This window comes from Podarcis liolepis (assembly GCF_965112155.1).
Source record: "Podarcis liolepis genome assembly, chromosome: 9".
NCBI classification, from domain to species: Eukaryota; Metazoa; Chordata; class Lepidosauria; order Squamata; family Lacertidae; genus Podarcis; species Podarcis liolepis.
Window position 1 is genome coordinate 34,509,823 of NC_139564.1, and position 26,813 is coordinate 34,536,635.

At 41.9% G+C, this 26,813-nt stretch overlaps 1 protein-coding gene across 1 annotated transcript; it reads right to left on the reverse strand.

Annotated features, from left to right (window-relative positions):
* Nucleotides 1–1,154: 1,154 nt before the first annotated feature.
* PCDH18 (protocadherin 18) lies at nt 1,155–8,909 on the reverse strand. The gene is made up of 4 exons (XM_083460238.1): nt 5,810–8,909; nt 4,658–4,743; nt 4,382–4,545; nt 1,155–2,335 (listed from the first exon to the last, which is right to left on the reverse strand). Exons 1-4 carry the CDS (start codon nt 8,366–8,368, stop codon nt 1,668–1,670), a joined length of 3,477 nt encoding a protein of 1,158 aa, XP_083316364.1. The 5' UTR covers nt 8,369–8,909; the 3' UTR covers nt 1,155–1,667.
* Between the last annotated feature and the right edge of the window lie 17,904 nt (nt 8,910–26,813).

Genomic DNA, 26,813 nt, shown 5'->3' on the forward strand with positions numbered 1-26,813 from the left:
TCTGTTCAATTTAACCAGCTTAGTTAGACACTTTGGCAACAGTCAGCTTTAGACGATGCAGCCAAATGGTTCTTAAGTGGGAAAGGAGACCGCTTGTGTTCCTGTATATAACTCTAGCTGAATTATAATCAGCAATAGTCCCAAGAATCCCTTAAGGTTCATAACACCCAGACTCACAAGTAAAACATAAACCATGTTCAGTGTCCAGAATTAGGCAGAAATTTTACTCATACCAACAACTGACAGGCTAGGCCAAACTTTGGTGTGTGTGAGAGAGAGAATAAACTATCCATATAGGCACTCTCAGAGAGTTAGGTGATTAAAATAGTTCCCCTTATTCACTCAGAAATATACCATTAATGGTGATACATACATCTTTGAAAAAAAGTGAAGATGAAAAGAAAGGCGTATATTTGCATGAAATTCTCATATGCTAATGTAAATTTACAGATGCAAACATAGAAATTATTATAATAATCTAAATAGAAATGCAATGCATCTCACAATAGCAGGGAAGACTGACCAGGTGCCCCTTCTCAGCCTGCTGTTCAGGTGCTAACTCCTGATGGGCAACTTCAGGTCTCCTTACCCCTTGTGTGATTTGGACCAGGCAGCCTTTTAAATAGAGCACATCTGCAAACAGAGCACTATACTCTGTAAAACAGGACATATGGCTGCCCTATACATATGTGTGGAATATCATTAGCAGGTTGAAATTGGCTTTTTGTCCTAGGCTTCCATTTCTGCCTCAATGTTTGATCAAAAGTCATATGTTATTTGCATCTATAAAACATCATCACCTGCAATGTACAGCATATCTTTAAAAGACTGAGCAAACAATAACATGGCTTTTATTTTAAAAATGGGTGACATGACATGGGTTGTGTGAAAGGAGAAATAGGCTCAATACATGAAACGGTATTTCTACAATTTACCAACAGAGTTGGTAAATAGCTGACCTATTACAATCTGAATCCTCTGCAAAGGGTCTTCAAGAGATATTTTGAAAGTTGTGCTCCACATGAATATGAATATATATATATATATATGCAATGTGTTCTTGGGGTTCAAGGCTGTTCTTCGTATCACCCCCCACCCCTAATTTCGTGGGAGAATGGATTTGTCCCAGCCTGAAAATAAAAGAACTTCTAGGCTTCAAGGGAGTTGATAACTCTTTATTATAAGAATGAAACATTGTAACAAGATGTTAGATCAGTTATTGAAACTAACATTTGGATAAGGTTTCACTTGATTTGATTTTTGTACCATAACAGTTGATTGTGGGGGTGGGGGGTGGGGGGGCGAAACCCATGGAAAATGGCATCCCTTAGTTTTTATACACTCTTGTGGTTAGAATAATGAATGTCAGACACAAACAGTGCCAGGTGCATATATGTAGGAAAACATGCTTGCCATGGGAGTACAAAAATAAAATTTATTTGTTAAATTACACATAAATATAAGGTACAAATGTATTTTTAAAATACAGTTAAAGATAATCACACTTGCATTGTGTACATATGAAAATACAGTATTTTAATATTCAACATACACAGACACATTTATGATAAATGTAACTAATTGGCAATGCCAGTTCTTTTCATTCTGGGTTCCCATCTCTGTTTTCCATAAATATGGAAAATTAATATGCTATGAAACAAAACTCTCTAGTTCTGTCGGACATCTTGTAGCAGCTTGTTAATTTCTGCCACCAGCTCGCTAGCATCCATTAGTTCATGTTTACCATCACTGAGGTGGTTAAGCACATTGTCAAAGTCATCTTCTTCATAATTCTCTGGGATTTCCTCCATGGCTGGCAGCCATTTAGAAGATGGCTGGGCCCCTGAGTGAGTCCCCAAAGGAAGCCCAGTGTTGTTTGCAGGGTTTTGGAAGTGCGTGCTGGCTGCCCAAGCTGCCACCCCTTGTGGATAGCTGACAGTCTTGGCAGGCAAATGTCCTTTCCTGCGCTCTAGTGAGCTGGAGGGATCCATTTCGTTGCATTCCGTGTAGGCATCTAATGAAGGAGGCAAAAGGCGCTGGAAAACACTGTTCATTTCTGACAGCAGGGATGAGGTGCACATGTCACCTGCTTCGTCCTCGCTCTGACTTTCTTTGCCAAAAGTTGAAAAGCTCTTTTTCTTTTCAGTCGTCTCAACGGCTTGAGCATCCTCTTCCAGTACCTGCTGTTGTGGTGGTTGAGTTTGCTGTGGCTGAAATTCCTCCCCAGGAATAAACATATTACTTCTGTAATCAGAAGATGGAGAAGGCAGAGGTGGCATCCAGCACTGGTCAGAATGTCCCAGGACTCTGCATTCTTCTGTGCATAGTCTCATTGCTGTCAGTAAAATGAAAACAAGAAGTTAATATTCATTAAGTTTCCAGGCACTAGTCACAGTGTCACTTTTAACTTTGAAACTTTCTGGGACATGCTTATTTATAGTGCAGTGGTAGTGGTTCGAACAGAAGACATTTAGGCTATGACTTTAGGGATGAGGAACCTGCATGGCCAGAGATGAGCAAGAACTGAATGACCAGAAGTTCTCCATTCCTCCTATAAACACTTATATGGAAAGAATTCCTATTAAACTAAGGAGGGCTTACATCTAGAGTAAGCATGTACAGGATTGCCCCATCAGTGAATGTGTGTTCAATCCTCTTCCACAATACTTTAACATAACCATCCAGGTATTTAAAGCCTCATGTAAGTGATTGTAATGGGGATATGCTACTGGCCCTCTGTCCTCCATTGTGCCCCCATTGCCTGGTCCAATTCCTCCAAACACTGGAGGATATTTTACCCTGTTTTACCACTACAGAATCAAACAGCTCAAGAAACATTGTTCTGTGACATTGTATTTAGAAGGGTAAAGATGTATTGACCCATGGAGATAGGTTGAATTGTTGGGAGACAACTTCTTATGAACTACCCATTCATCTAGCACAGTACTGTCTACACTGACCAGGAATAGTTCCCCAAGGTATCAGGCAGTGGTCTTCCCCCATACCTGATCCCTTTTTCAAACTGAAAATACATAGAACTATTGTTCCTCCCATATGAATGCAGCCTAAGAAGCAATGGGACCTGCTTCTATGTATACATGCATACCTCTACCAAAGGCATTATGGACTTTGAAGAAGCATGAACTCAGGACAAAATGGAGAAATGAGCTAAGAGGAAGGCACATTTGGCAAATCCTCACTGTGATCAACTCCCGCCCAGAAACCTATGTCCCCACTGTGGAAGGATGTGTGGATCCAGAATTAGCCTCCACTTACGGACACACCGTTAAAACCATATTCATGGAAGACAATCTCACTCGGCTATGAGTGATAGCCAAATAAGAAAGAAGACACATGCATAGAATTTCCCTGTAAGACTACAACTCCCATCAGCCTTAGCTAGTGTGGCCAATCATCAAGAATGATGGTGGTTGCAGTCAAACATCTGGAAGGCTACAGATTCCCCATCCCTGCTATAAGAGAAACTGTTCATTAGGTTGCAACATGGTAGACTATTTGGAATTAATGTTGGGAGTACAAGGATAGAAGGGTTCCCTAGTAAGGTTTAAGGATTTTAGATCACTGCACCTAGCCAGTTGTGGATGGCATGGTAGGGCAGGGCAGCTGCTACTTAATGGGAAGTAGAGGGGTAAGTCAATGATGAGGTTGATGTGGTGCAAATGCCAGTTGTGAGAGTACCAGTTTGTCTCCATTGGTGTGTTTGCATCATGCTGACTTTGATGTAATTGACCAGAGGTCTAGTGGGCTATGCCACCCCACTATGCCATCCACTATGGCACATACCAATAAAAATTCAGTAACAGACACCCAGTGTGAGTTTACAAATGGCAGGCTGGAACACTAATCGCCATTCTAACAACTGTGGTAACTGCATACATATGTGCTTTCCTACTTTTTTTAGAGAACTGGGTCTCATATAGCCTTTCCTTTTGAATATATTTCTCTAAAGGCATTTTGAACACAAAATCTGTAGAACCCATGCATTGAATATCACCATCCTCAAAAATAGATATCAAATTGTCATTCATTTTGCATTTTAATGCAACCATGAAATTGGCTCCACGCATTATAAGGGGCAAGAGCTACCCACTTTGAGCCAACTCAACGGACTGCAAGTAATACCAGTTGTGGTGTTTGTGGGCATTGAACTTGGACAAGTGTGCAGCACTTTGGGTATACGAGGTGCCATGCTGCACTTGAGCATAAATTGGGCTATAGGTGTTGCTATGTGGAGAAGGAAACTGTTTTTTTTTCAAAGCATGAAAGTTAAAGAGATTGTTTTTCGTCATTGTGAAGTTGTCTCAGTGTGACTGGCAGGGAGCACTGTAAATAAACTGTTCAACTTTCATTGCATTTTTACCTGCAGGAATTCTCCCATCTGTAAGGAAAAGGTCACTGAATCCTTCTCCAAGAAGTCTGTCAATTGGAGAATCTCTCCCCAAATCATAGTCGCTGTCTCCTGCTTCACTGTCACCACGGCCGCTGTCTTTCAAGCTGAACTTATCCATATCTTGAAGGGCGTACCTGTGATAAAACAGAAGTGACATGTGGATTGAGTTATGCTCTATTGGCTTATGTGCTGGGCACTCTCCTCAGGTAAAACTGCTTTCAACATTGATCTGAGTAAAACCCTCACCTGTAGCTTCTGGAATATTTGTTTCCTCTAAAACTTGGCCTTGGCTGATACTGGCCTTGATGAAGCATTGAGAGAAGTTGAGAGACCTGTAAAGAAAAGCACAAAAGACTGATTCCGGAAAAATAATGCCCAAATATCTCCCTAAGAGAAAACATGTGTTAAAAAAATTATTATTATTATTACTACTACTATTATTAAAACTTCAGCTTTTTAAAAATAATCATTTAGAACCTCTTCATGTTGCAAAGACATAAGACAATACAGCCAAAGTAGAAGACAATTGGTAATATCTAATGACACTTTACCAATATAATTTAGTCCTGCTTTTATTAGCCTGAGGATGCCAAATAATTAAAGACCTGATCTTCAGTCTAGTCAAGCTAAAGTATTTGGATGTGAATGGATTTAGCTCCATTGAAGTTAGTGGGCCTAGAAAATCACCTTACATCCAAGTGTTTTGAGCTATGGCTCAGGGCCTTAAAACATATTCATTAACAGATTTGCATGCACAGTTGACACAAGCTGTTAAAGCAGCTGTAGTTAGAATTGCAGCACTATTGGTAATATATGCCCTCATTGTTTTGTATCATTTGTATATGTAAATACACTATGGAATGTGTTCAAATAGAGAGGCAAAGAACATGCAAGTTTAGCATACTTTATTAGAAGCATTTGCGGGAAATGTTCCAAATAAAGCTTGAAACCTTGATTAACAACAATAATAATGGCATTAAGAGTAATTCTTTTTTAATGTTTAATTTGCATGGCAGTGTAGCAAGGGGCTGTGTAGCCTTTCACGATTCACATAAAAGTCACACACACACACACAGAGAGAAACAAACTCAAACACACACAGGGCCATTTTACACATTACATATTTCCAACACAGAAACAAATACAGTGTAACAATCAGTTTCAAAATCATGCACTGTGTGCAAAGATGTACTGTTACTGGGAAGCTGCTGCCAATCGTGGCCTCCCAGTCCATACAGAGAGAGATTGAGAATACAAGTGTGTGCAATTATCATACATCACAGTTGGCACACTGGTTGCAACTGCATTCTGAAATAATGAATCTGTGAAATGGCCATGGGGTGCCTGCTTGCATTTGTGAGTGAGTACTAGTCCATGTAGCACAGTAAGTGAGCTTACCTCAACAGCAGGTGTAGCATGAGTGAGCTCAAGGGAGAAATTCTCAGGTACGTGATTTGATGAGATGGTCACCAGACTGTTTAGAGACTGGTGACTGTGGTGGCTTTGGCGACTGCTCATCTGCCCTCTTTCTAGTGTTGGAGATGATGAAGGTGAAGCTTTATGGTGTGACCTGATTGGCAAAGTACCATTAACAGTAGGCACTAGTGTAATGTCTCCTTTGTGGATCTGTCTTGATGGCCTTTTGGGATGATGCTGGTATGTGGACTCTGCTACACGACAGTTATAGGATCTGGTGTCCTTTTTCTCACGATTGCACCTTGTAGCAAAGACAACCATGATAACTAGCAAAACAGCACATATTGCCCCTAAGGATATAATTGTGATCATGGAAACATCTAAAGAAGGTTGGCTAATGTACGTAGCTTCTGTAGCTGAAGGCAGATAAACATATTTAACAACACTGCATTTCAGAAGTGCTTTGGTACTGAGCTGAGGACTTCCTTTGTCCTGAACCACCACTGAAAGTTCCCATTCTGTTGATTTGGCAGATTCAATGCTAGCATTGAGATAGATGTCACATGTCTGTGGGTCCATTATGAAGAGGTGGTCCTCACTACTACTTGCTAATGAACAGCTGAGTTCTGAGTTCATCCCTGAGTCTTTGTCTATGGCTCTTATCCTAGTGACAGGGTAGTTGATTTCAGCTTCTTTGGGGATTGAAATCTTTGCTGTATTGTTGTGCAGTACTGGCTCTATAATCCAAGGGGCATTGTCATTTTCATCAATGATCGTGAGCACAACTGTTGTATTGCTGGCAAGTTGCTGACTCCCTCCATCTCTAGCCTGAACCACAAAGGCAATTTGGTTTACCTCTTCATGATCAAAAGTTCTAAGTGCATAGATGGCTCCATTGGAAGGATCAATGGTCACATAGGTAGTTATGGAGCTTCCCAAAATAAAGCTCTCCAAGATAGTGTATGTCACCTGCCCATTATCTCCTAGATCTGGATCTGTGGCTGTAACAGAGGTGATATATGCACCTGGAGAGTTATTTTCCAGAATTACAATTTCATATCTGTTGGTCTGGAACTGAGGTGGGTTGTCATTTTCATCAATGATCTGGACAGTAAAGTGTTTCACTGTGGAGAGACTTGGGGTCCCTCTGTCTTCTGCTATGACAGTTAAGCTGTATTCAGATCGCTTTTCTCGATCCAGAGTAGTATTTGTTAAGATGAAATAGTTGTTTTCATAGGTCTTTTGGAGTTTAAAGTGACCATGCCCATGGAGCTTGCACACCACCTCTCCATTCAACCCAGAATCTTTGTCTTGCACTCTCACCAGGGCCACAAATGTCTCTACCGAAGCCTTCTCAGAAATGTAAGCAATTTCCTCCTTCCCAGGAGACATCAGGTTTAAATTGATATCTGGCTTGTTGTCGTTCACGTCCACAACCTTGATGATAATCTTGCAGTGAGCTGGGATAGAATTGGGACCCAGATCTTGAGCCTGGGCATCAATTTCATAGGATTTGGTGGTTTCATAGTCCACTGGCCTGAGAAGGGTCAGCTGCCCCCTCTCAGAGTCCATCTTAAAAGTCTCGATGATCTTGGAAGACACGTGGCTACTGAAAGAATAGACAACTTTCCCATTCGCCCCCTCATCCGGATCAGTCGCGTTGAGGTCGATGAGCAAAGTCCCAACTCGGGAGTTCTCCAACAGCTGGATGATATAGGTCTGCTGCTCGAAAACGGGACTGTTGTCATTGGAATCGGAAATGCTGATCTTCAGGATGGAAGACCCACTGCGCTGAGGCACCCCGTTGTCCGAGGCGGTCAGCTGGAGCTCGTAGCTCGATTTCAGTTCCCGGTCCAGCTCACTCACCACGATCAGCTCGGCATACTTGGCCCCGTCGGTCCTCGTGCGCACTTCGATGGTGAAGAAGTCGTTGGCCGACAGCGAGTACGTGTACAAGGAATTGTCCCCGACGTCCGGGTCGAAAGCGCTGTCCAGAGGGATCCGGGTGCCCACAGCGGCGCTCTCGGAGATCTCGAGGGGGATGAGCGCTCGGGAGAACTGCGGCGAGTTGTCGTTAATATCCAGCACCTCCACCTCGATGTGGAAAAGCTGGAGGTGCTCGGTGGGCAGCGTGATCACGTCGAACTCGATGGAGCAGTTCAAGTTCTTCTGGCACAGTTGCTCGCGGTCGATCTTGGCGCCGATGCTGATCTCACCGTTATCCTCGCGGACCTTCAGCAAGGGAGAGTTGCCCCTCTGCATGGCTCGGAAGCGTACGGAGGAAGGGTTGGGCAGCCGGTACAAAACGTCTGCCACGTCTTCCGAGAGCCGCGCGATGACCGAGCCCACCCTCTGCTCCTCGTAGATCCGGTATTTCAAAGTCTTGCCCGCGGCGCCTCCCCAGCAAGCCGCCACCGTCGCCAGGGCGAGCAGGGCGGCCAAGTGCGTCTTGCCGGCGCTCAGCCTCGGCATCACGAAAGCCTTTCCTTCCCCACAAGTTCGCAAGGCGCTTCTCTCAACTTCTGCTCGATGTCTGCGCATGCATTTGCCTTCCCCACCCCACTCCCCACGCCCCCAAAAACTGTACCAAAAAAGAAGCAAGAGTCCTTCTGCAACCCAGCACAGTTCCGATATCCTCTCCGAGCTCAGAAAAGTTGCTTACATGCATGCAGATGGTGGCGGGACTCCCTTATACATCCTGGAGGCGAGCCGGCTGGATTGTGCTGCTGCGCTCTAGTCCAGGAGGGTTGGCACATCAGGGCTTTTATTCCTCTTCCTTCTCCTCCTCCTCCTCCTCCTCCTGCCTCTGCAGTTTACTCTCCGCCGAGTGCGTGTGGAGGAAGGAACTGACGCTGGCTCGGCGCTGGGCTCTTTCCCCCGAAGAGATCCTCTTTCCTTTCCCTGCTCGGCTGCCGACTAAGCAGCCTCGATTGCTGACTCCCGTCTAAAAATCTGGGGAACTTCACTCCAACTCAGACAAAGCTTTTTGCCCGGCTGCATGTGTTGAATTGCTTCCAGCCAATCAGCGGGCTTCCAAATCAAAGGACAGTGAAGTCACACACATGCAAAAAAAAAAAAAAAAAAAAAGAGGGGTGGAGGAAGGAGCTGGAGGAAGGAGGGGGCAGCTCCTTCTCCCTCTCTCCCTCCCCCACCCTACGTTCAATTTCTGTGAGCGTGCCGTTACACCAACCCCCACCCCCAAAAGTAGGCGACTGGCTAAAGAGCTACTTTAAATCAACTTTTTTGTTCTCCTCTTTATGATGGTTTCGACGGGGGTGGGCTTGGTTTTGTTTTCGTTTGGGGTCTTGTTTGTAATTTTAATGAGCGCTTTCAAGAATCCCCTCATGAGTGGACTTCAAAGTTGCTGTAACCAAAGCGAGTCTTTTTTCGAGTAAGTTTTGCGGAGTGAAGAAGTTTGCCCTCCCTCAGCCTTGGTCCCCGCCTCTCTTTTGAGGAATATTAAGATGCTGCTTCTGATTTCTAAGCAATCTTTTCCCCTTTTGTCTTCTCTCTCTCCCCCCCCCCCTTATAATAGCCTTTTTACTTTTAAGCATTTGCTTCCCTTCATCTTAAAGTCAAGAAAATGCTTGCATAGCCTTGTCCTTTCGCTGGCTTCTGATGAAAGTATATATAGCATTTGGCACTGGTGTGTGTGTTTGCCTTCCCTGTACTTCCCCCAGCCCCACTTACTGTAGCCCTTGTAGTTCTTCAGAAGCTCCCTTTCATCTTCCTTTTAAAAGCACCCTTTCCTTTTAGCATGATGGAGCATGCTAAAGCATTGTGTCCACATGTAAAACACTTTTATCATAAGAAGCTGTGGGGCACACCATAGGGCAAATATGGTAGGGATCCTCTAAAGCAGGGGTGCCCAATTTTTTTCCAAAGAGGGCCAGATTTGAAGAAGTGAACATGCATGAGGGCCATGTTGAGCTTTTTTTTTTTTTTGCAATTTTACCCTTAAGTTTTTGAGCTTTTACCCCAAGACATATACTGCCATGGGGGCCAGATTAAATTGACCAGCAGGCTTTGGCCATGCCTGCTCTAAAGGGTGATGGTTGTGATCTACCAATGGCAGTGCTCTCATTAAGTTTAGCAGAACACAATTTCACACATTGCAGTGCCCTGTCATTTATGGTCAAAGCAGTTGGTTGGTTGTTGCTGTTGTTGTTGTTAACATTTCTATATTGCCCGCCATTCAAGGATCACAAAGTGATTGACAATATAAAAACACAAAAATACATAACATAGTAACAAACTATTATACTTTCTTCTGCAATGAAACTCCCCCCACACCAGATCAGAGGAGCCCCAAAAACAGCTTTAAGGGGCATTGGAACACACAGCAGGGATGGGTGGGGCAAAAGAGGGAGGGGAAGGTCCATTGCATGAGTAGAAGCCCTTCCATGAATGTGATGACTTCACTAAATGCAAACTCATGTATTTGGCAGCAATTTCCTGATAAGGAGGACTTTAAACTGAGTCCTGTATGGGAGGTTAATGAAATACTAGAAGATAGGATGACATCATCTGCTGGAGATTGGAATATGAGCTAAACTGGGATGCCAATGCGAGTAAATTCTAACGTGTAATTAAACAATAGAAATGAGGTGATACAGTCCAAGGTTTCTGATGTCTCTGTATGGGAGATAAATACAATGGGCTTCACATTTTAGCAGGAAAGCAAATATGGTTTGATTGTCATTACTGAAAGCTTGTTGACTGCAACTCATAGCTGGATGTAGAGCTTAGCATGAGATCTTAATAATAATAAAAATGGTTTGCAGGCCATGCTCCGAGAATGGGGAAGAACAAGGAAATGGTAGGTCCACTGCAAAGAGAAGATGGAGAAATGAAAGTAGGTGACAAAGAGAAGGTGGAGCTGTTCAACTTTCACTTTGCCTTAAGGCTCATCCATAGTTCCTTTTCTGCCATATTTCTAAGCACAGATCCATGATTTCCAGGACTTTATCCAAGTGTTTTGGTTTTTTTTTATTCTGCCACTTTGTCTGGGAAAACCCACCTTTTTTTTGCTAATTGGAGCCAACAGCAATTGGGTTTTCTGCAGATTGCCTTGTTCTCTGATTCAGCGGTAAAGTGCAGGTTTTCCAAGGGAAAGCGGTGGGGGAAGAAAAGAAAAACGTGTTCAGATATGGACCGAGTAATCCTGGACCTGTGCCTAGAATGTGTGGCACAAAAGGAAGTGTGGGTGAACCCTTAGCTGCAGTCAAGAAAGATGTGCTTGACCTGGCAATAATAGATCAAATGATAAATGAATTGAGTTGTAAGAAAAGAGCAGTATCCTAGGAAGCAGCGAAGCCCTGCATCCTAGGATACTAAAGAATCTTTCAGACGTAATATCAAATAGCATCTGTCAATTTTTTTTAAAAAAATTGGAGAATAAGGTAAATGCTACAAAACTGAAAGTAGGCAAATGTCCCCATATTTTCAAAAGGGGGACAGAGAAGGCAGGCAACAACTGATTAGTCAGCTTGACATGAATAGCTAGAAAGGTTCCATAGCAGATTAGTAAGTCATCATTCTGTGAGCATTTAGGGGACAGAAAGCTGTGATCACAAAGAGTTTCACAAAGCTTCCCAAACACCATGCTAGCCAAAAAAATGTCTGTTCAGACAACAGTTTTCTATTCTGAGCACCACAGATTTTAGAAGGATGTTGACAAACTGAAACATTTGCAGAGGAGAGCAACTTAGATGGGTGGAGGGCCTGGAGACCAATTCTATGAGGAAATGTTGAAAGAGTTGGCATGTTTACATAGATATGAGACAATTAAGAAGTGATATGATAGCTATAATCAAATATTTGAAGGGCTACCACAAAGATGGTGGAGCAATTCCATGCCCCCTGTTGCTCCAAAGAGTAGATCTACTGGGTTCAGATTACAAGAAAAAGGATTTAGCCTAAACAATGGAAATAGCTTTCTGGTGGTATGAACTGTTTGACAGGGGAAGAGTGGAAAGCCGTGGATTCTTCTTCATTAGAAGTTTGTAGATGGTATTCAAGGCAAGTCCTACCTAGAGGAGACCAACTGAAGTTATTGGCTGTTCATGCATGCTAAGAGTTTCTTGAATGAACTGCTTTGTTTGAGTTCTATGTTCTCTGCCATGGATTCTGGGTTTGTTCTGTCACTAGGCAAACATATTGGGATTGGGACTGCATTCAGCTTAAGTTCTCTCTGCCTTGTCTTGCTTCCTGTGCATAGGAGTTGTGTTTTCTGGCATGTCCCCTCCCTGAATGATCTGCTTTGCATGGATTTTGTGTTTTTTCCATGGATTCATTAAATTGGAAGTTCACCATTGTCTGGTCTGCATTATCTGTCCCTTACTTAAAGGTAGTCATGTAGTGCCCTTCAGATATCATTGGACTGCAACTCCCATCAGCCCCAACTAGTATGGCCAATGGTATTTGTAGTCTAACAGCAGGTGTAGAGCAACGCATTGGCTATCACTTAAATGAACAGCATCTTTTCTTTGGGTTTCTACACTTTACCACTGGATTATGGATACATGAGCTCTCCCTCTTTGATACTGGGCTCAGGGACAGATACCCTGCTAGAGTCTGTCCCTGAGCACAATGGCCTGTTGTTTTACTTCAGTGTTCCACCCTGGTGCAGGATTATTCCAATTTCTGACCTGTTGGGTAGCAATCTTTTCAGAAATTAGCAATATACATATATAGCCAGTATGGTGTAAGGGTTAAAATGTTTGACTAAGTCCTGAGAGATCATGGTACAAACCCCCATTTAATCATGAAGCTCATTGGGTGACCTTGGGCCAATCAATAGCTTTCAGCCTAAACCAGGGGTCTGCAACCTTTAAGACAAAAAGAGCCACTTGGACCCGTTTTCGAAGGGAAAAAAAACTGGGAGCCGCAAAACCATTGCGACATTTAAAACAAATATATCTCCGGAGCCGCGATCTGACAGCGGGCGGGAAGGTGACGTCGGGACGGTGCGTGACTAATGCACGCACCGCCCCCATGCGACGTCACAGCCAGTACAGCGCCTGCCACAATGGGGAGTGTCAGGGCGCGCAATGCGCCTCCTCCCCTCGCTAGTATCCGCCCCGGAGCCGCGGCAAAGGTGTAAAAGAGCCACATGCGGCTCCGGAGCCGCGGGTTGCAGACCCCTGGCCTAAACAACCTTTTGTGAGGATAAGGTGGGGAGAGCAGAACCATGTACACCATCTTGAATTCCATGGCTATTGCATTATTATACATGCAATACTATAAATAACATGTGAGTGTGTACATACCTATACATATTCACAGCACAAATGCATATATACATCCGTGGTGCATGATATAGCCATGGTATACTATGATCCAAAGTATTATTACATCTCTACAATTATCATATTGGGGGACCTGTTGGATATAAAATTTGCTCTGGATTATTATGCGAGCTTCATCCTGCTTCCAGAGTGAAGAAACTTGATAGATTTCCTTTCATTTCAAGGATAATAATTTATGGCGTGCTTTTCCTTCCCCTTCTCTGCATTTTTGTTCCAGTTCATCATTATCTTGCCGCACTTTCATTTTCTTTACATTATTTCTTTGATGTCTTTATCCACTGCTTTATTTGCAATGCTCATAATCTTTCCATCATTTCCCTCCCTCTCTCCTGGGTTCCGTTCTCCCATTACCTGTAACCATGCCCCAGATGTAATAAGTAAAACTCTGAATTTCCAATCCCCCCCAACAAAAAAAAATAGAATTCAACCGAAGTCACTAAGAAGCTTCTTGTGGCAAAAGAAGAAGACAGAAGAGTCACAGTGTGAGCTCGCCTTCTTTTTAAGCATTCGAAAGCATTTTATATGCTATTGTCTCTTCCTCTCTTTTTTTTCAGAAACCAGTGCCGTGTAGCAAATTGTGTAGAATAGAAATGCCTATAATGAATGTATTTAGTAGTGGGTCACGCCGATGAACATTCTGCCCCCATGAATAATGCTGTTTTACAAGTTTGCAACCTTTTCAAAGTTCTGATCCCCAAACCCTATAGGCAAACTCAAAAATCTAAGACAAGCAACTGGGACTTTAGAAACCTATAGCCATCTGGCCTAAATCTCTAACAATCCAAGCCAATAATTATATCAATGCAGGCTTTAGTGAGCCCCTTTGCAAACACCAAAAGAGCAAAGAAAGGAATTAGTGTCCATTCTAAGTTGGGGTGAAGAGAATTCAAAGATAACCTAATTCCATTAGCTGCGAAACAGATTTTCTTGCAGCTCTAGTAAACCTTTCTAATTTATTTATTTTTTTAAACTCCAAGTACATTTACCCCCTCTGGCCATAATTGGAAAATTGTTTTATTAAAGGGCCTTTTCAATTTCCATTAATATTATTGTGTTGTTGGAAATGAAGCTGTTGCCCTTTTTAAGAGCATTTAAATAATTAATAAGGGAAAATAATTTCAGAGCTGAGCACTGAAATATTGAAAATGGAAATGTAAATTAATATAGATACCAAACGAACCTGTTCTTATGCACAGCAGTTCAGCAAATGCAGGGATGACTCTTAGTATTACAGCACTTATTAGCTTGTCTTCACACAGTCATTCTTTATTACACGATTCCCCTTGGTTTAGAGGTTGGGACATATTGTGTTACCTCTAGACAGAAAATATATACCTGCAGACATCTCCTAGAACATGGCTTTAGTCTTCCAAAGGTTATCAATCAATCAATCAGTTATGAAACTGACAACTCTGCCATGTCTAGAATTGGGCTCATGGCCACTGCTGATATCTCAGTGTGGTCAAATATTTATAGAACAGCTAGATAATTTTGATGTTTAAGAATGGGGTAGGGAAAAATCAGCTTTAAAGAGTAGCACATTCCTCACAACCGAGGAGCTAGGCAGAAATTCATTAAAAAACTGAGTGGCTGTGAAACTGTGGCAGAAAATTTAGACATTCTAGGTTATCATCAAGTAAACTGCTTACAAGCAGTTGGGGCTTTCGCTTGGCTTCCTTTGTATGAAAGAGTTTTGTTTGAATTTCCCTTAGACCCCAGTCCACCTTTGACATGGTAGGCTTTAGTCACAAAGGAAGGAAAAAACACCCATGTGCAGTCAGCAGACATTTCTTACAGAGTGTGCCATTGTGAGGTGTTGTTAGGCACGTGAGTGGAGTGCTGTTAACCTCCTGGTGGGTAATCTTGGTTACTTCTGCCATATCACACTTCCATTCTACCTCAGAACTCTTATCCTCAGAAATCAATTTCCATCCAACCACAAGTATCCTACCTGGACTGAACAAACCAGCTGAATCTAAGAAGTACTTCCTGAGGCAGGCATAGCTCTTTCTGAATCAACCATTATCTAGAAGCTTAATTAACTTTGCTCTTAGCCAAATATTACTTTATATTTGCACAATGTGCACATTACAATTTCTATTACCGCCCCCTCCACTTTCAAAGCATATTTTTGAGCATATTCGAAATCTGTTATTTTAAAAACTTCCTAACCTTTAAGCAACTAACGAGAGGCCTACGGGAAAATGGTCCTTTACTTTTGGACCATGGACAAGAAAGAAAGAAAGCCACCTGACCCAGACCAGGATTTAAAAACTTCCAAGGCAATACTTTAAAGTAATGAAATTAACTCTGCTTTATTTTTAAAAGATGAATTCATATTTGGTTTTCACCTGGTGTATTGCCTTGTCACATCATGTTATATCATGTCATTCCATGCTCTAGGAAACAAGATGTACTCAGATGAGATGTGATTTGACACCTTTATAATGAATGTGAAAGACATGACTTGCCAAGTCCAAATTGCATTTTAAGATAATATTTCCATCATAATGGAAGAGGCAAGAGCTCCACTTTGTGAATAACCCAGCATCTTTGTCCTGTGTAGAAAAGTTGCAAAGGAGTTTTTCACAGGTAGAGTGTAGCATAAACCCTTCACCCCGACTAGCAATAGCAGAAAGAGAAGACCCAGAGGACTTTCTTGGTTGGAGGAAGAATTCCCCCCCCCCATTGGTTAAAATTCTTCTTGATCCAGTCTAGGATAAAGAGCTAGTATGGTACAATGTCTACAGAGGTAGCTTGGATGTTGGAAGTGGAAGCTCAGATCTAAGCTTATTGCCTATGAAGGTCACCAGGCAGTGTTTGCCAAGCTCCCTTTCTGTAGCCCAGGATTACACAAAAGATCAAATGAGTGGAAATACCACAGGGGACTTGAATTTCAGAAGGTAAGCATCAATAAAACCTGCTCAGAGAATTGGGGTATATTATTTGCATTCCTAGTATAGATTTATAGTAGGCTTAAAATCTAGTTTATACAACTGACTGAGAGAAAAATATGAATTGCATTGGGTGAGACTACATGTGGCTCACTAGATCAGCTCTCCCCAACCTGATGTCATCCAGATGTTTTGAACTCCTATCAGACCCAGCCAGCATGAGCAATAGTCAGAGATCATGGGAGTGGTAGTTCAAAGCATCTAGAGGGCACCAGGTTGTGGATGTCTGCCCTAGATAATCCTTCCCTTCCCTGACTGGTGTCTTTCCAACACCACACAACAGGCAATATTTTTTTAAAAAAACTTGTTTTGAATGAAAGCTTCCTAAGCTTTCCCAAGCCTTGGGGGGGGGGGTTGCCCCCCACCCACCTCCTTGGAGTTATAAATAAATGCAAGAGATGAAGATTATATCAAGCTAGAAATGGACTAAGTATCTCAGTACAGCGCTTAGCATGTGTGAATAGTTTAACTTGATATTTCCATATATATACTGCAGCATTGCAGAAATACCATGAAAATTTACTCACACAGCAGAAAATCTGTTCGCCCACCCTTTCTTCTGATGATTGATGATAATGAAAAAGTAATATTTAACTCGCTTGTCAATTTTTTTTCTCACCTACTGGCAGGTGGGGAGGAAGATTCAGCAAGCCTTATATAGTTTAATATATTACCTGATTTCCCACCTCTTCCTTTTTAAATGAATAAAAATATTGAGGCCAATGGAAGCTATATATTCACAACAAGATATTTTGATCTGCTTTGTTATTACCAGTGGCAGATATTGGTCTTTCAAATTTCAGCAGTCAAAATTTGGCACATACCCCACCTCTCTCCTTCTTTTCTTCTCAATTCACTACGTCATAGTTGTGACGCCCTGAAGCACCCCCTAGGCTCGGCACCCGGTATGGTGGAACTGGTCATGCTGTCCTAAACTTGACTCTGATATTACATAAATATTTGGACCCATACACAGTGCTCCTTGTCATTCCTTGAAGAGGATACACAGTGTTGTGTTCTTTTCGGTTTATAAGCTCTACGTTTTGTCTGCTGAAACTCACGGTTTGTTTTAGCTCAGAAATTGATGGTGAGGAAGTTTTAGTGTAATAATGCAATCACACAAATGCTCCTCAAGTGTTCTGCTTTTTGAAAGTAAATCCCATATTGATTATCTGTTCTCTAACATTTTGTCTGTCTTTGAAAAATCTGGTGCACTGTTACATGGCAACCGTCTCAATCTCTCAACCCTTCAAGATCAAAAAAGGGACTTTGTATGACTTGTGAAGGCAACCAGAATGCAGAATGGCTCAGAGGTGCAATCACATGATCTTGCCTAAAAGAGGTTTAACAGGTATAGGATAGCTGTCTTAGAGCTGGGAGTTGGACCACTGAGGTTTTCAACTTGTTTTTAATACTTGTTTTTATAGGTCACTTTGAGTCCACCTCACTGAAAAAAGTCACTAATAATGATCATAACTCTCACCCAGAACTAATGATGACATCGACCTTTGAAATCGCTTGGTTCAGGTTTTTGTAATTCAAAACTACGTTTATTTTAAACTGATTTATATTTTCTGTGCCTGCACAGCTTGCAAAACTAAGCACACAAATGGCATCATTCCTGTGTCTGCTCACTGAGATGTTGGTTGCCGTAACCCTTTGCTTTCCCAAGAAAATGAAAAATTCCTGTTTGTGATACACATGGTTTTAGTCTAATATTTTGATTGTTCCTTTAGCAAAGAGTAAGTGATCTAAAATAACATGTTGTGACACATGACACTGTGATGTAGAATGATTTTTATTTTATTTTTGGCGGTGAAGGGACAGCAGCAAATACTATACTGTCAGTGCCATATTTGGAGACACACTTTTGTGACATACATGCACAAAAATCATAAACTTAGAAAACTTCGAATAACAGAGAACATTTGACAGTATGTTTGTGACATTGGGATTGCAACTTGGTGAGTTAATTACTATTTATGATGAGATAAGGTCACTCAGAACACAGAACAGAGCCTAGCAATTTAAGATGCTTTTATGTTTATTGCTTTTTCAGAAATAACAACAATCAGTTACTGCACTACAACCCCAAATTAATACCCCTGTCTCCTGAGGAACCATTTCATGTTTTTCTTTACAATATTAGATACATAATAAAAGTTCATTTGTGAATTTCTCATTCTATCATCAAAAAACTTAGGTACTTTCAGTCTTGGCTGGATTTCATCAACCCGTGTATTTATTCCCTACAATGTGTCAACCTTGAGCTTTAGGGAAAATTTCTCCTGATATATTAGGTACCTTCTTTATTTATATGTACTTTTTATAGATGGCTTCATTCACCCTATTCTGATGCTTGCTCCTCCATGCAATGTTAATCATGTGGAGGAGGAAGAGAGGATGTTTTGGACTTCAGAGGTCTAAAATTTGCAGCTGCATGAGTAGAGGAGGTTCCTGACAACAGATGGTTGCCCTTCAAATGGTGGAAGATGACAAGGAATGTGAGAATGGGGCAAATGTGCTCATTTCTGCTTCCTCCTCCACATCATTCACATTGCATGGAGGAACAAACGGGGCCATTGTTTAGTCTCAGTGAAGGTGCTTCAAATGTGATAATCTTTTGTGGCTTTTCCCTGAGATGTGGCAGAGAGAATACTACTCCCTGCTTTATTTTAGGACTATTTGTGGTATTAACAAACCCAGGCAGAGGCCCAAATGGCAGTGGATCTTGTCTACTTGTAACAGATGGGTGCATATCACCATCCAGAAGGGAGTACGAATAGGGAGCCCTATAGATGGCTAGGTCACCTTAGGAAAAGGATTGTTTCCCTGCTGTGATAAAGCAAATAGACTCAAGACTTATCAGTGACTTGTGTTGTATTGATGCATCCATGCCACAGTAGCATGTGTGCCTCTTTATTTATCACATTCCCCAATATCTAAACTGGGCTTTAGGATCAACAAACTTATGAGTTTCTTTTTGTGAGGCAAAGCTGTAACAACTATGTTACACAAAGACACTTTTGTGGGAAGATGGGAGTGCAGTGGCACTCTGGGCTGCTGTTTTTGTATGACATTAAATTCAGTGATGAAACACCCTGGCTTATCCTTTGACCTTGGGGCAGGCTGTAGGTGGGGGCAGTCTGATCTGCCAGCTCCTAAGACTGATGATTGGGAAGTAAGATCTGTCCTAGTGTTTGAAAGCTGTTCCAGGACCAGAATGGGAACTTGACCCTATAGAAGGATCAGCTATTTTCTTGTGAGTCCAGATCTCATGATTTTATAAAGTGACTTTTACTTGAAAAGGGATGGACCACCAGATTATCCTGGGCTGGTTGAAGGTATTTTGCTGCTCGAGGCAAAAGACAAGTTGCCATCACAACTACAGATGCTGAATGGGCTTATCAAGGCTGGTGATATGACCAGTGATATGGCAGCACTCTCCACTGCCTCATGGTTGCAGGCTAGCATCGAGCATGCAGGACAGACTATACACAGCTGAGTCCTTGAACATCTCATGGTTGCTACACATGACACTTTTTGCCTGCTCAAACAAATGTTGTGCAATGCCTGCTGTAGGGTGAGGCCTGGGACACATGTCTTTCTGCCTGCTCACTCAATGAGGTGCCTTTTCCAACACAGCTGTGGAAGAAGGTGACCAGAGGATGGGAAGAGCCAGGGTACTCACGAAGAGTGGCTATGGGAGTCTCAGGAGAAACAAAGAAGAGGACTGCTGTCACAGCATCTGCTGCCTGCTCTTAGACCAACCCTGGCATTAACAACATTTTCTTTTTACACACATTCATTTTAAGGTGCAGGGCTCCTATGAATACCCAGAGCACACATATGGGAAACCTTGGAACAGGAAAACAATTCACTGTGAAGTACTGGAGACATTATGCATGCAAATACCAGTTGCTGAGGAGCACAAGTAGAGAGAGGGCTGTTGTGTTCAAGTCCTGTTTGCAGGCTCATCATGGGCATCTTGTTGGCCCCTGGGAAAAAGGGGATGCTGAAGTAGATAGGTTTTCGGTCTCACCCTGCAGGGCTCTGTGTACATCCTTACAGCTACACAGAATGCAAATGGAATAGCACTGTTTGATCTCCCTAGTTCAAACAGTAATTGTATTTGGTTATTTTCAGTCCCAGAATAGAGTGGAATATAATCTTTTCGACTCCTTTTTTCTCTGATTACTTTCAAAAGTAGGATTATGCTTTTAAGCATAGCAGTGCCTGTGTTTGGAAGCAATTATTTTAATAAAAATGACCAGAATATTTGAAGAGGCACTTGGAATAATAATAATAATAATAAAAAATGCTAGTTCCTACTCCAGAATGTTTAGTGAAGCAAGCCCTGTTAAGAAAATGTTACGGCCCTCCTTCCTTCCCCATGCTGCCTTATTTCATCAGTCTCAAAAATTCAGTGCAAAAGCATTGTTTTGTATGACTGCCATTTTCACCCATTTCCTAGCTTATTGGTTTCCCCCCTCTAAATATAAATTTGGTATCCTCACAAATGCACTCAATTAAAAGCACTATAATATGTTCCTTTTCCATGGGAAACTTTGTCATTCAGTCAGACTGGATAATTAAAGTCAAAAGTCAAGAGAGGGGAGATTTAAAGCAGAGTTTAATGTAGGTTGCTGTAAATCCTAACAAAACCTAAACAAAACTTAAAGTCTAACAAGGTCAGTCAATTGTCTGGTGGCCATTGGTCTTGGCTGTGAGTCCTGGAAGACCTGCTTCCTGGCTTGCAAGCCTTTTCCCACCTGACCCTGACTGACTCCAGCTACAAAGGCTGAGGCTGCTGAACAGACTCTTGGGCAGTGGTTTCCAATAGGTGGCCTGCAGACCCAGGGGGTGCATAGCACCATTCACATTACAAAAAATACCATAGAGATATCAACTTTTTTGAAAGTAGATGGTTCATGGCTTGGCTTTTAAAAACAGGGGGTCTGCAGAACTTACCTAATTGGACACCACTGGTTTAGCCAATGTAACTGCAGCACAAATGACATAAAAATCACCACAAATATGACCAGGCATGAGCTAGAAGTGTGATGGTGAAAGCAGCAAAGAAATTCTACTTTACTAAGTCAAGGAGCTAGATCCAACTGAGGCAGGGTTTATTAATATCTAACTTCTTTAAAGAGATACTAGTACCCTCAGAAGCCTGCTCTGACCAGTTTGCAAGTTCTACCCTCTCACATATAGAGCTGACCAAAAGTTAAAACCTGCAGATGAGGCCTGCCTGGTTGCACCACAGGCTGCTGAGATTCATCCTGCAACAATCAAGGGCTGGACCTGTTCTGTCAAGATGCCCAGTCTATGGAATCATCTCCCCTTCAAGCACCAGCTTTTTGATGCATGTTAAACAGCTTTTTATTCATGCTGGTTATTCATGTGGTTATGTGATTTTTTAATAGTGTTGTTCTTCAGAATGTTGTTTATTATGTATTTGGATAGTTGATAGGCACCCCAGTATTGCAAATGAATGGGGATGTAGAAATGTTTAAAATAAATATACACTAATACAGAGAAGCTGTAAAGTGGTGTTGGGGGTTGAGTGTTCAGATCCCTGGGCTCTCACTTGTGGGGTGCCCCAGGGTTCCTTTCTCTACTCCATACTTTTTAACATCTATATGAAGCCACTGGGAGAGATCATCAGGGGGTTTGGGCTGGGTGTTCATCAGCACATGGGTGACACCCAGTTCTACCTCTCCTTCAATTCAGAACCAGTGGAGGCAAGTGAATGTCTGTGAGTGTCTGGAGGCGGTTGGAGGATGGATGGTAGCTAACAGATTGAGGATGAATACTGACTAGACAGAAGTACGGTTTTGGGGGGACAGGAGGCGGGCAGGTCCTGAATGGGTTAACTGTGCCTGGGAGCCATTTTGGACTCACAGCTGTCCATGGAGGTGCAGGTCAATTCTGTGTCCAGGGCAGCTGTCTTCCAGCTTCATCTGGTACGCAGGCTGTAACCCTACCTGCTCGCGGACTGTCTCGCCAGAGTGGTGCATGCACTAGTTATCTACTGCTTGGACTACTGCAATGCGCTCTATGTGAGGCTACCTTTGAAGGTGACCCTGAAACTACAACTAATCCAGAATGTGGCAGCTAGACTGGTGTCTGCACTTTCAGTATATGGTGTGAAAGTGATAGCTGTGTGGCTAGCGACAACAAATTTTAGTCGCTTGGGTTAAACCTGCAAAAGAGCAAACATTAAGCAAACACTGAAATAAATGCTTGTATTTATGCACCCTGGAAAAGTGATATTTAAGAGATGAATCATGTCATTCCTATTTGGACAAAGTTTGTGTCTTCATGCAGACTTTTTGCCTTCAAAAAGAACTGACATTTCAGACCAATATACATAGACAGAGAAAATGGATGTCACAATATTGCTTACAGTGCTCTCCCCACAAGATCAATGTTAGATCTTTTGTTTGTTTCTTCTGTGTTAAAGAACAGCCACTTCAGACTAGGAACCAGCGAGAGATAGAGTCAAAACAGAACTTACAAGTGCAGGATTCATGTGCATCACAAGGGTTTGAAGATAGAATGAATGTTTCATAAGAAACACCAGTTTTCTTTCTGTGTTCCTATCCCAGTTGTATTGGCTGTCCTCACAGTTTTCAGTTTTCTGAGGTTTTATTTTAGAAAAATAATGTAAATGACTATGGGGATTTCCATGGTTCTTATAATGCAAAAAATCATGTGCTGAATTTTCCATTAATCATATATAGATCAGTGGTTCCCAACCATTTTAAATTGTTGAGGATCTTGGTAGATCACTTAATGATTTTTCTGGCTGTTTTACCAATTGCAATTCCATATAATTTAGCCTGTAATACAATACTGTCAAATATAGTAAATAAAAGAAGCAATAAAATTACAATTAATAATAAATATTAATATTTGATGCAATGAATGCCCTGTCTCCCATCTACAGCACAAATCCATAGACCACCTCAATGAAGCTCAGGGACCACTCACCACAGTTTGGCTTAGGTTAAGCTGATGAAAGCTACCATTCATTTCACATTCTTTCTCTTTACAAACAGTTCAAATGCTATCAGGTTTGAAGAGTCCAATAGAAACAAAGTGGTGGAATTTGACTCAGATAGCAAATGAGTGCTATTTCCCAACTTAAGTTTGGAAGGTTTGTGGATACCTGACTCCATGGCAAAAGTCATGCATGCCTATTTGGCCACATATTAAAACAACACCCATAACTGAAATTGTGGCTGGGGGGAGAATAGCTGCTGCGAGAATCAGTTCTCACAGGATGAAAAACCAGAAGAAACAGAACAAACAAAGGAGTGGTATAGGAGGAATATTGCTGCTCTGTTTAGTTGGGGTCAAAGCAGGATTCTGGAACACCAAAATTATTGCATATGTGGGCAAAATATGTGACACAAGAGATTTTGATTCTAACAAATACTAATAAATTTCTTTTCTTTCCCTGACTATCTTTTCCGTTGCAGAGTCATCTACTATAGAAACAAAAGATATAATATTTGCTTTCGTAACTTCAATCTATGTCGTTAACAAGCGGTTGATTTATTAATTTATTTAGTAATAGATATTTATATCTATTTCCCTCCCCCCTTTTTTTTCTTTGCAGCTGCACGAGGGAATATATGTGGAAAACATGAACCCTGATAGGCTTGTGGGGAGCTGTGAAGGGGGAAAAGCATGATGGTTTATCAGCAAAAAGTGTTACACCCGGTATTGCAAAACAGTTGTTAGTGCTGAGTACAAATGTTCCTCCTTAAGAATCAGATGTTTCAATAGCTCCAGTATGGCAAACCTGGTGCCATAAAGTCATTGTAGAAGACAGCAAACAACTTTGTTATCGTAGCAGGGTGGTGGTTTTTTTTTTAATAAAAAAAATAAACAATGGATCTAGCAGGTGGCAAGTGGCTGAGACTGGGCCTATCACCATCTCCAGGGTGCCAAGATATCCCTTAAAGTTTCTGTGGGAGGAATTTGTTGGTGGGATTTGGATTGTAAAGGCACGCGAGCATCTGCTGCCTGCTCAGTCTCATTACCATTCACACAATTAACTCCTGCAGCTCTCAGCCCAGCAGCAAAGGCCGGGGATTCAATTTTACTGCCTCTTTGACAGTTCTCATTATCATTCATCTGAACAGAGTGCTCCTCTACTTCAAATCACTAAAACAAAAATTTTCTGTGGAAGGGGAAAGAAAGGGGGGAGCAACTTGGAGAGAAACAGCTCCTGTAACCAAGGCAGAACTGACAATGAAAGTTACTTACAGCACTTTAAAAACAACGTCTGAGATCTATGCCAAAAGTCAATGCTAATAGAAATAATGGCTTTTATAACTACCCTGCTATACAAGTCACTTTGAGGTATTCTGCTTTTTCAGGCAATTATATGTGACCCTTTGTAAGCATCTGCTAGTACTTTTCCATGGAGGTTCAATGGAGGGAGATACAGTGGCGTCATGTGCCTTTTCGTAGGAACACTCATTTCCCCTCACTTTCATTCTCTTAAACATTTTGACTACAAATGCTGCAATGTCAAACTCAATTACAGGGGAAAACAGGTACCGTTAAAATCAACAATCAACAGAATGCACATTCACATATACGTTCTGACACTCAGGTGTCAATTTCTTTCTTTGCTTTTTCAACAGCTTTCTGAGATAGTGTGCAAAGTACTGGATATATATATATATATATATATATGCACTTTTTTAATAGGATACAGAATTAAAAGATGTTCTTTGACAGTCCCTGCTCAGCAGGTTCGATTAATCCATGATAAATTACATAACTGTCTAAAACAATCTCTGGAAAGAACAGCTGTGCTTTCCTTTAAGTTTCAGGTCTCTTGACTGATATTCATAAAATTACAGTTAACATCACTGCATGCTGAATTAAAATGGTGAGGTAATAAATTTTCATTTCTGAGCAAATGGAATATGATCAGTCCAAGAAAAATGGGCAGTTAGACACTCTGTTCTCATTGATTTCAGTTTAAGATTTAGATTTTCTACAGACGATAACTTGAATTTTATTGATTGGTTTAAAAATATTTATAAACCACTCTTCATCGATATAGATACCAGAGCTTAGCACACAACACAAAATAAAAGCAACCAAAGCGTAAAGTAACAAGGCATTCTGAAATGCACCATTGAACAAATAACGCAGCTAAAAGCAGCAGAGCAGATTAAACACTAGCAAAACTTAAAATGCCAGGAGAAATAAGTTAGTTGTAACCTGGCACCAAAATGCTAAGAACATCTACACCAGTTGTACCATTAAGGGAAGGGAACCAGCATCGAAAGGGGAGGCTAAACAAGTGCATTTGTCACTGGGTTTTTTTAGAACATGATTCTACTGGTTGAAATTACTTTGCCCCCACCTCCAGGTCAAGGCATAAGACAAGGTTCTGGGTGAAAAGAGCTGTATTTATTAAACCAGTGATCCACAACATCAACAGTACTTCAGCAAATGCAGGAATTGAATCTGAAGGAGGCAAGGAAGAGAGCCCCTGTGCCTTCTGGTTGGGCAATACCATCCTGACTTGAAGCAACTGGAAAAGTCACAACCCATTAGCCTGCCTAGCTTATGTAGCACTTTGCATAGCTGGCCACAATCCTGTTTATGGAACTGTTCCAGGCAGTGGCACCAACTCCAGGGATCCTAGAGGCCTAGGCACCCACAATTTTTTTGTTGTGCATGCCCAGTCTCCACCCCCACCCCGCTGCTGAGTGCTGACTGCCACCACCATTGCTGCACACCACTGGCCGCCACCTTAACTCTGGCACTAACACAGCAACTGGGCCAGGGCCTGCCTCTCTGCCACAGGACCTCTGTTGAGGCCCGCTGTGGCCATGGATGTGCTTCCAGGGTGCATCTGTAGCTATAGTGGGCCCCAACAGAGGCCCTGCAGAGAAGGTACAGGCTCTGGCCCAATGGCTGCTGTGGCGCTGAGCGTGCACATGCCCCATGCTGCACTGTCATGACATCACATGATGTCATCACGTCATGTGACCACTGATGGTATTTCAGCATGCCGTGGTGCTGGGCTGGCCACTCACAGTCTGGGTCCCAAGTCAGTACTGCTGATTCCAGCTATTTTCTTTGCTTTTGTTCCTGGAATGTGAATCATTCAACGACCCTTTTTTATATGTTAAAAATTGCACATCGCATTATGGGTTTTTAAAATAAATTGCTTACTTATTTGAAGGAAATGTTTCCAAAGGACTTACAAGAAATCAGTAGCAAATGAGGCAACATTAGCCTGCAGGCTTGTAATCTAAAAGATAGGCCACAAAAGGAAAGAGGGATGGGGAGGGATAAGAAAAGCAAGCAAAGCTACAAGGGCTGCGTTTGCACTGCTGTTTACTCAGCATCTACTATGTACCCACTGGTGGGTGGGAAGTGATGCACACATGAGATTGGCCACAATCCAGATCAATCCTGTATCTTGTCATTGCTTGTGAAACAATGCAATTTGATGTGCATTTCCCCAAACAAGGTCCAAACAAAATTGAAAAACAGAATGACCTAGTTGTGCTTTGAGCTGGTAATGTGCTCACACATGAGTTCTTAAAGTTATAAAAAAAAGTTTGCTTCTTTGTATATGGGAAACATCAGGGCACTCCAGATTCTTCATACTCAACAATTATTTATTATGATGCACAAAGCAACAATCTTTGCCTTGTAAGAGAAACCTAAACA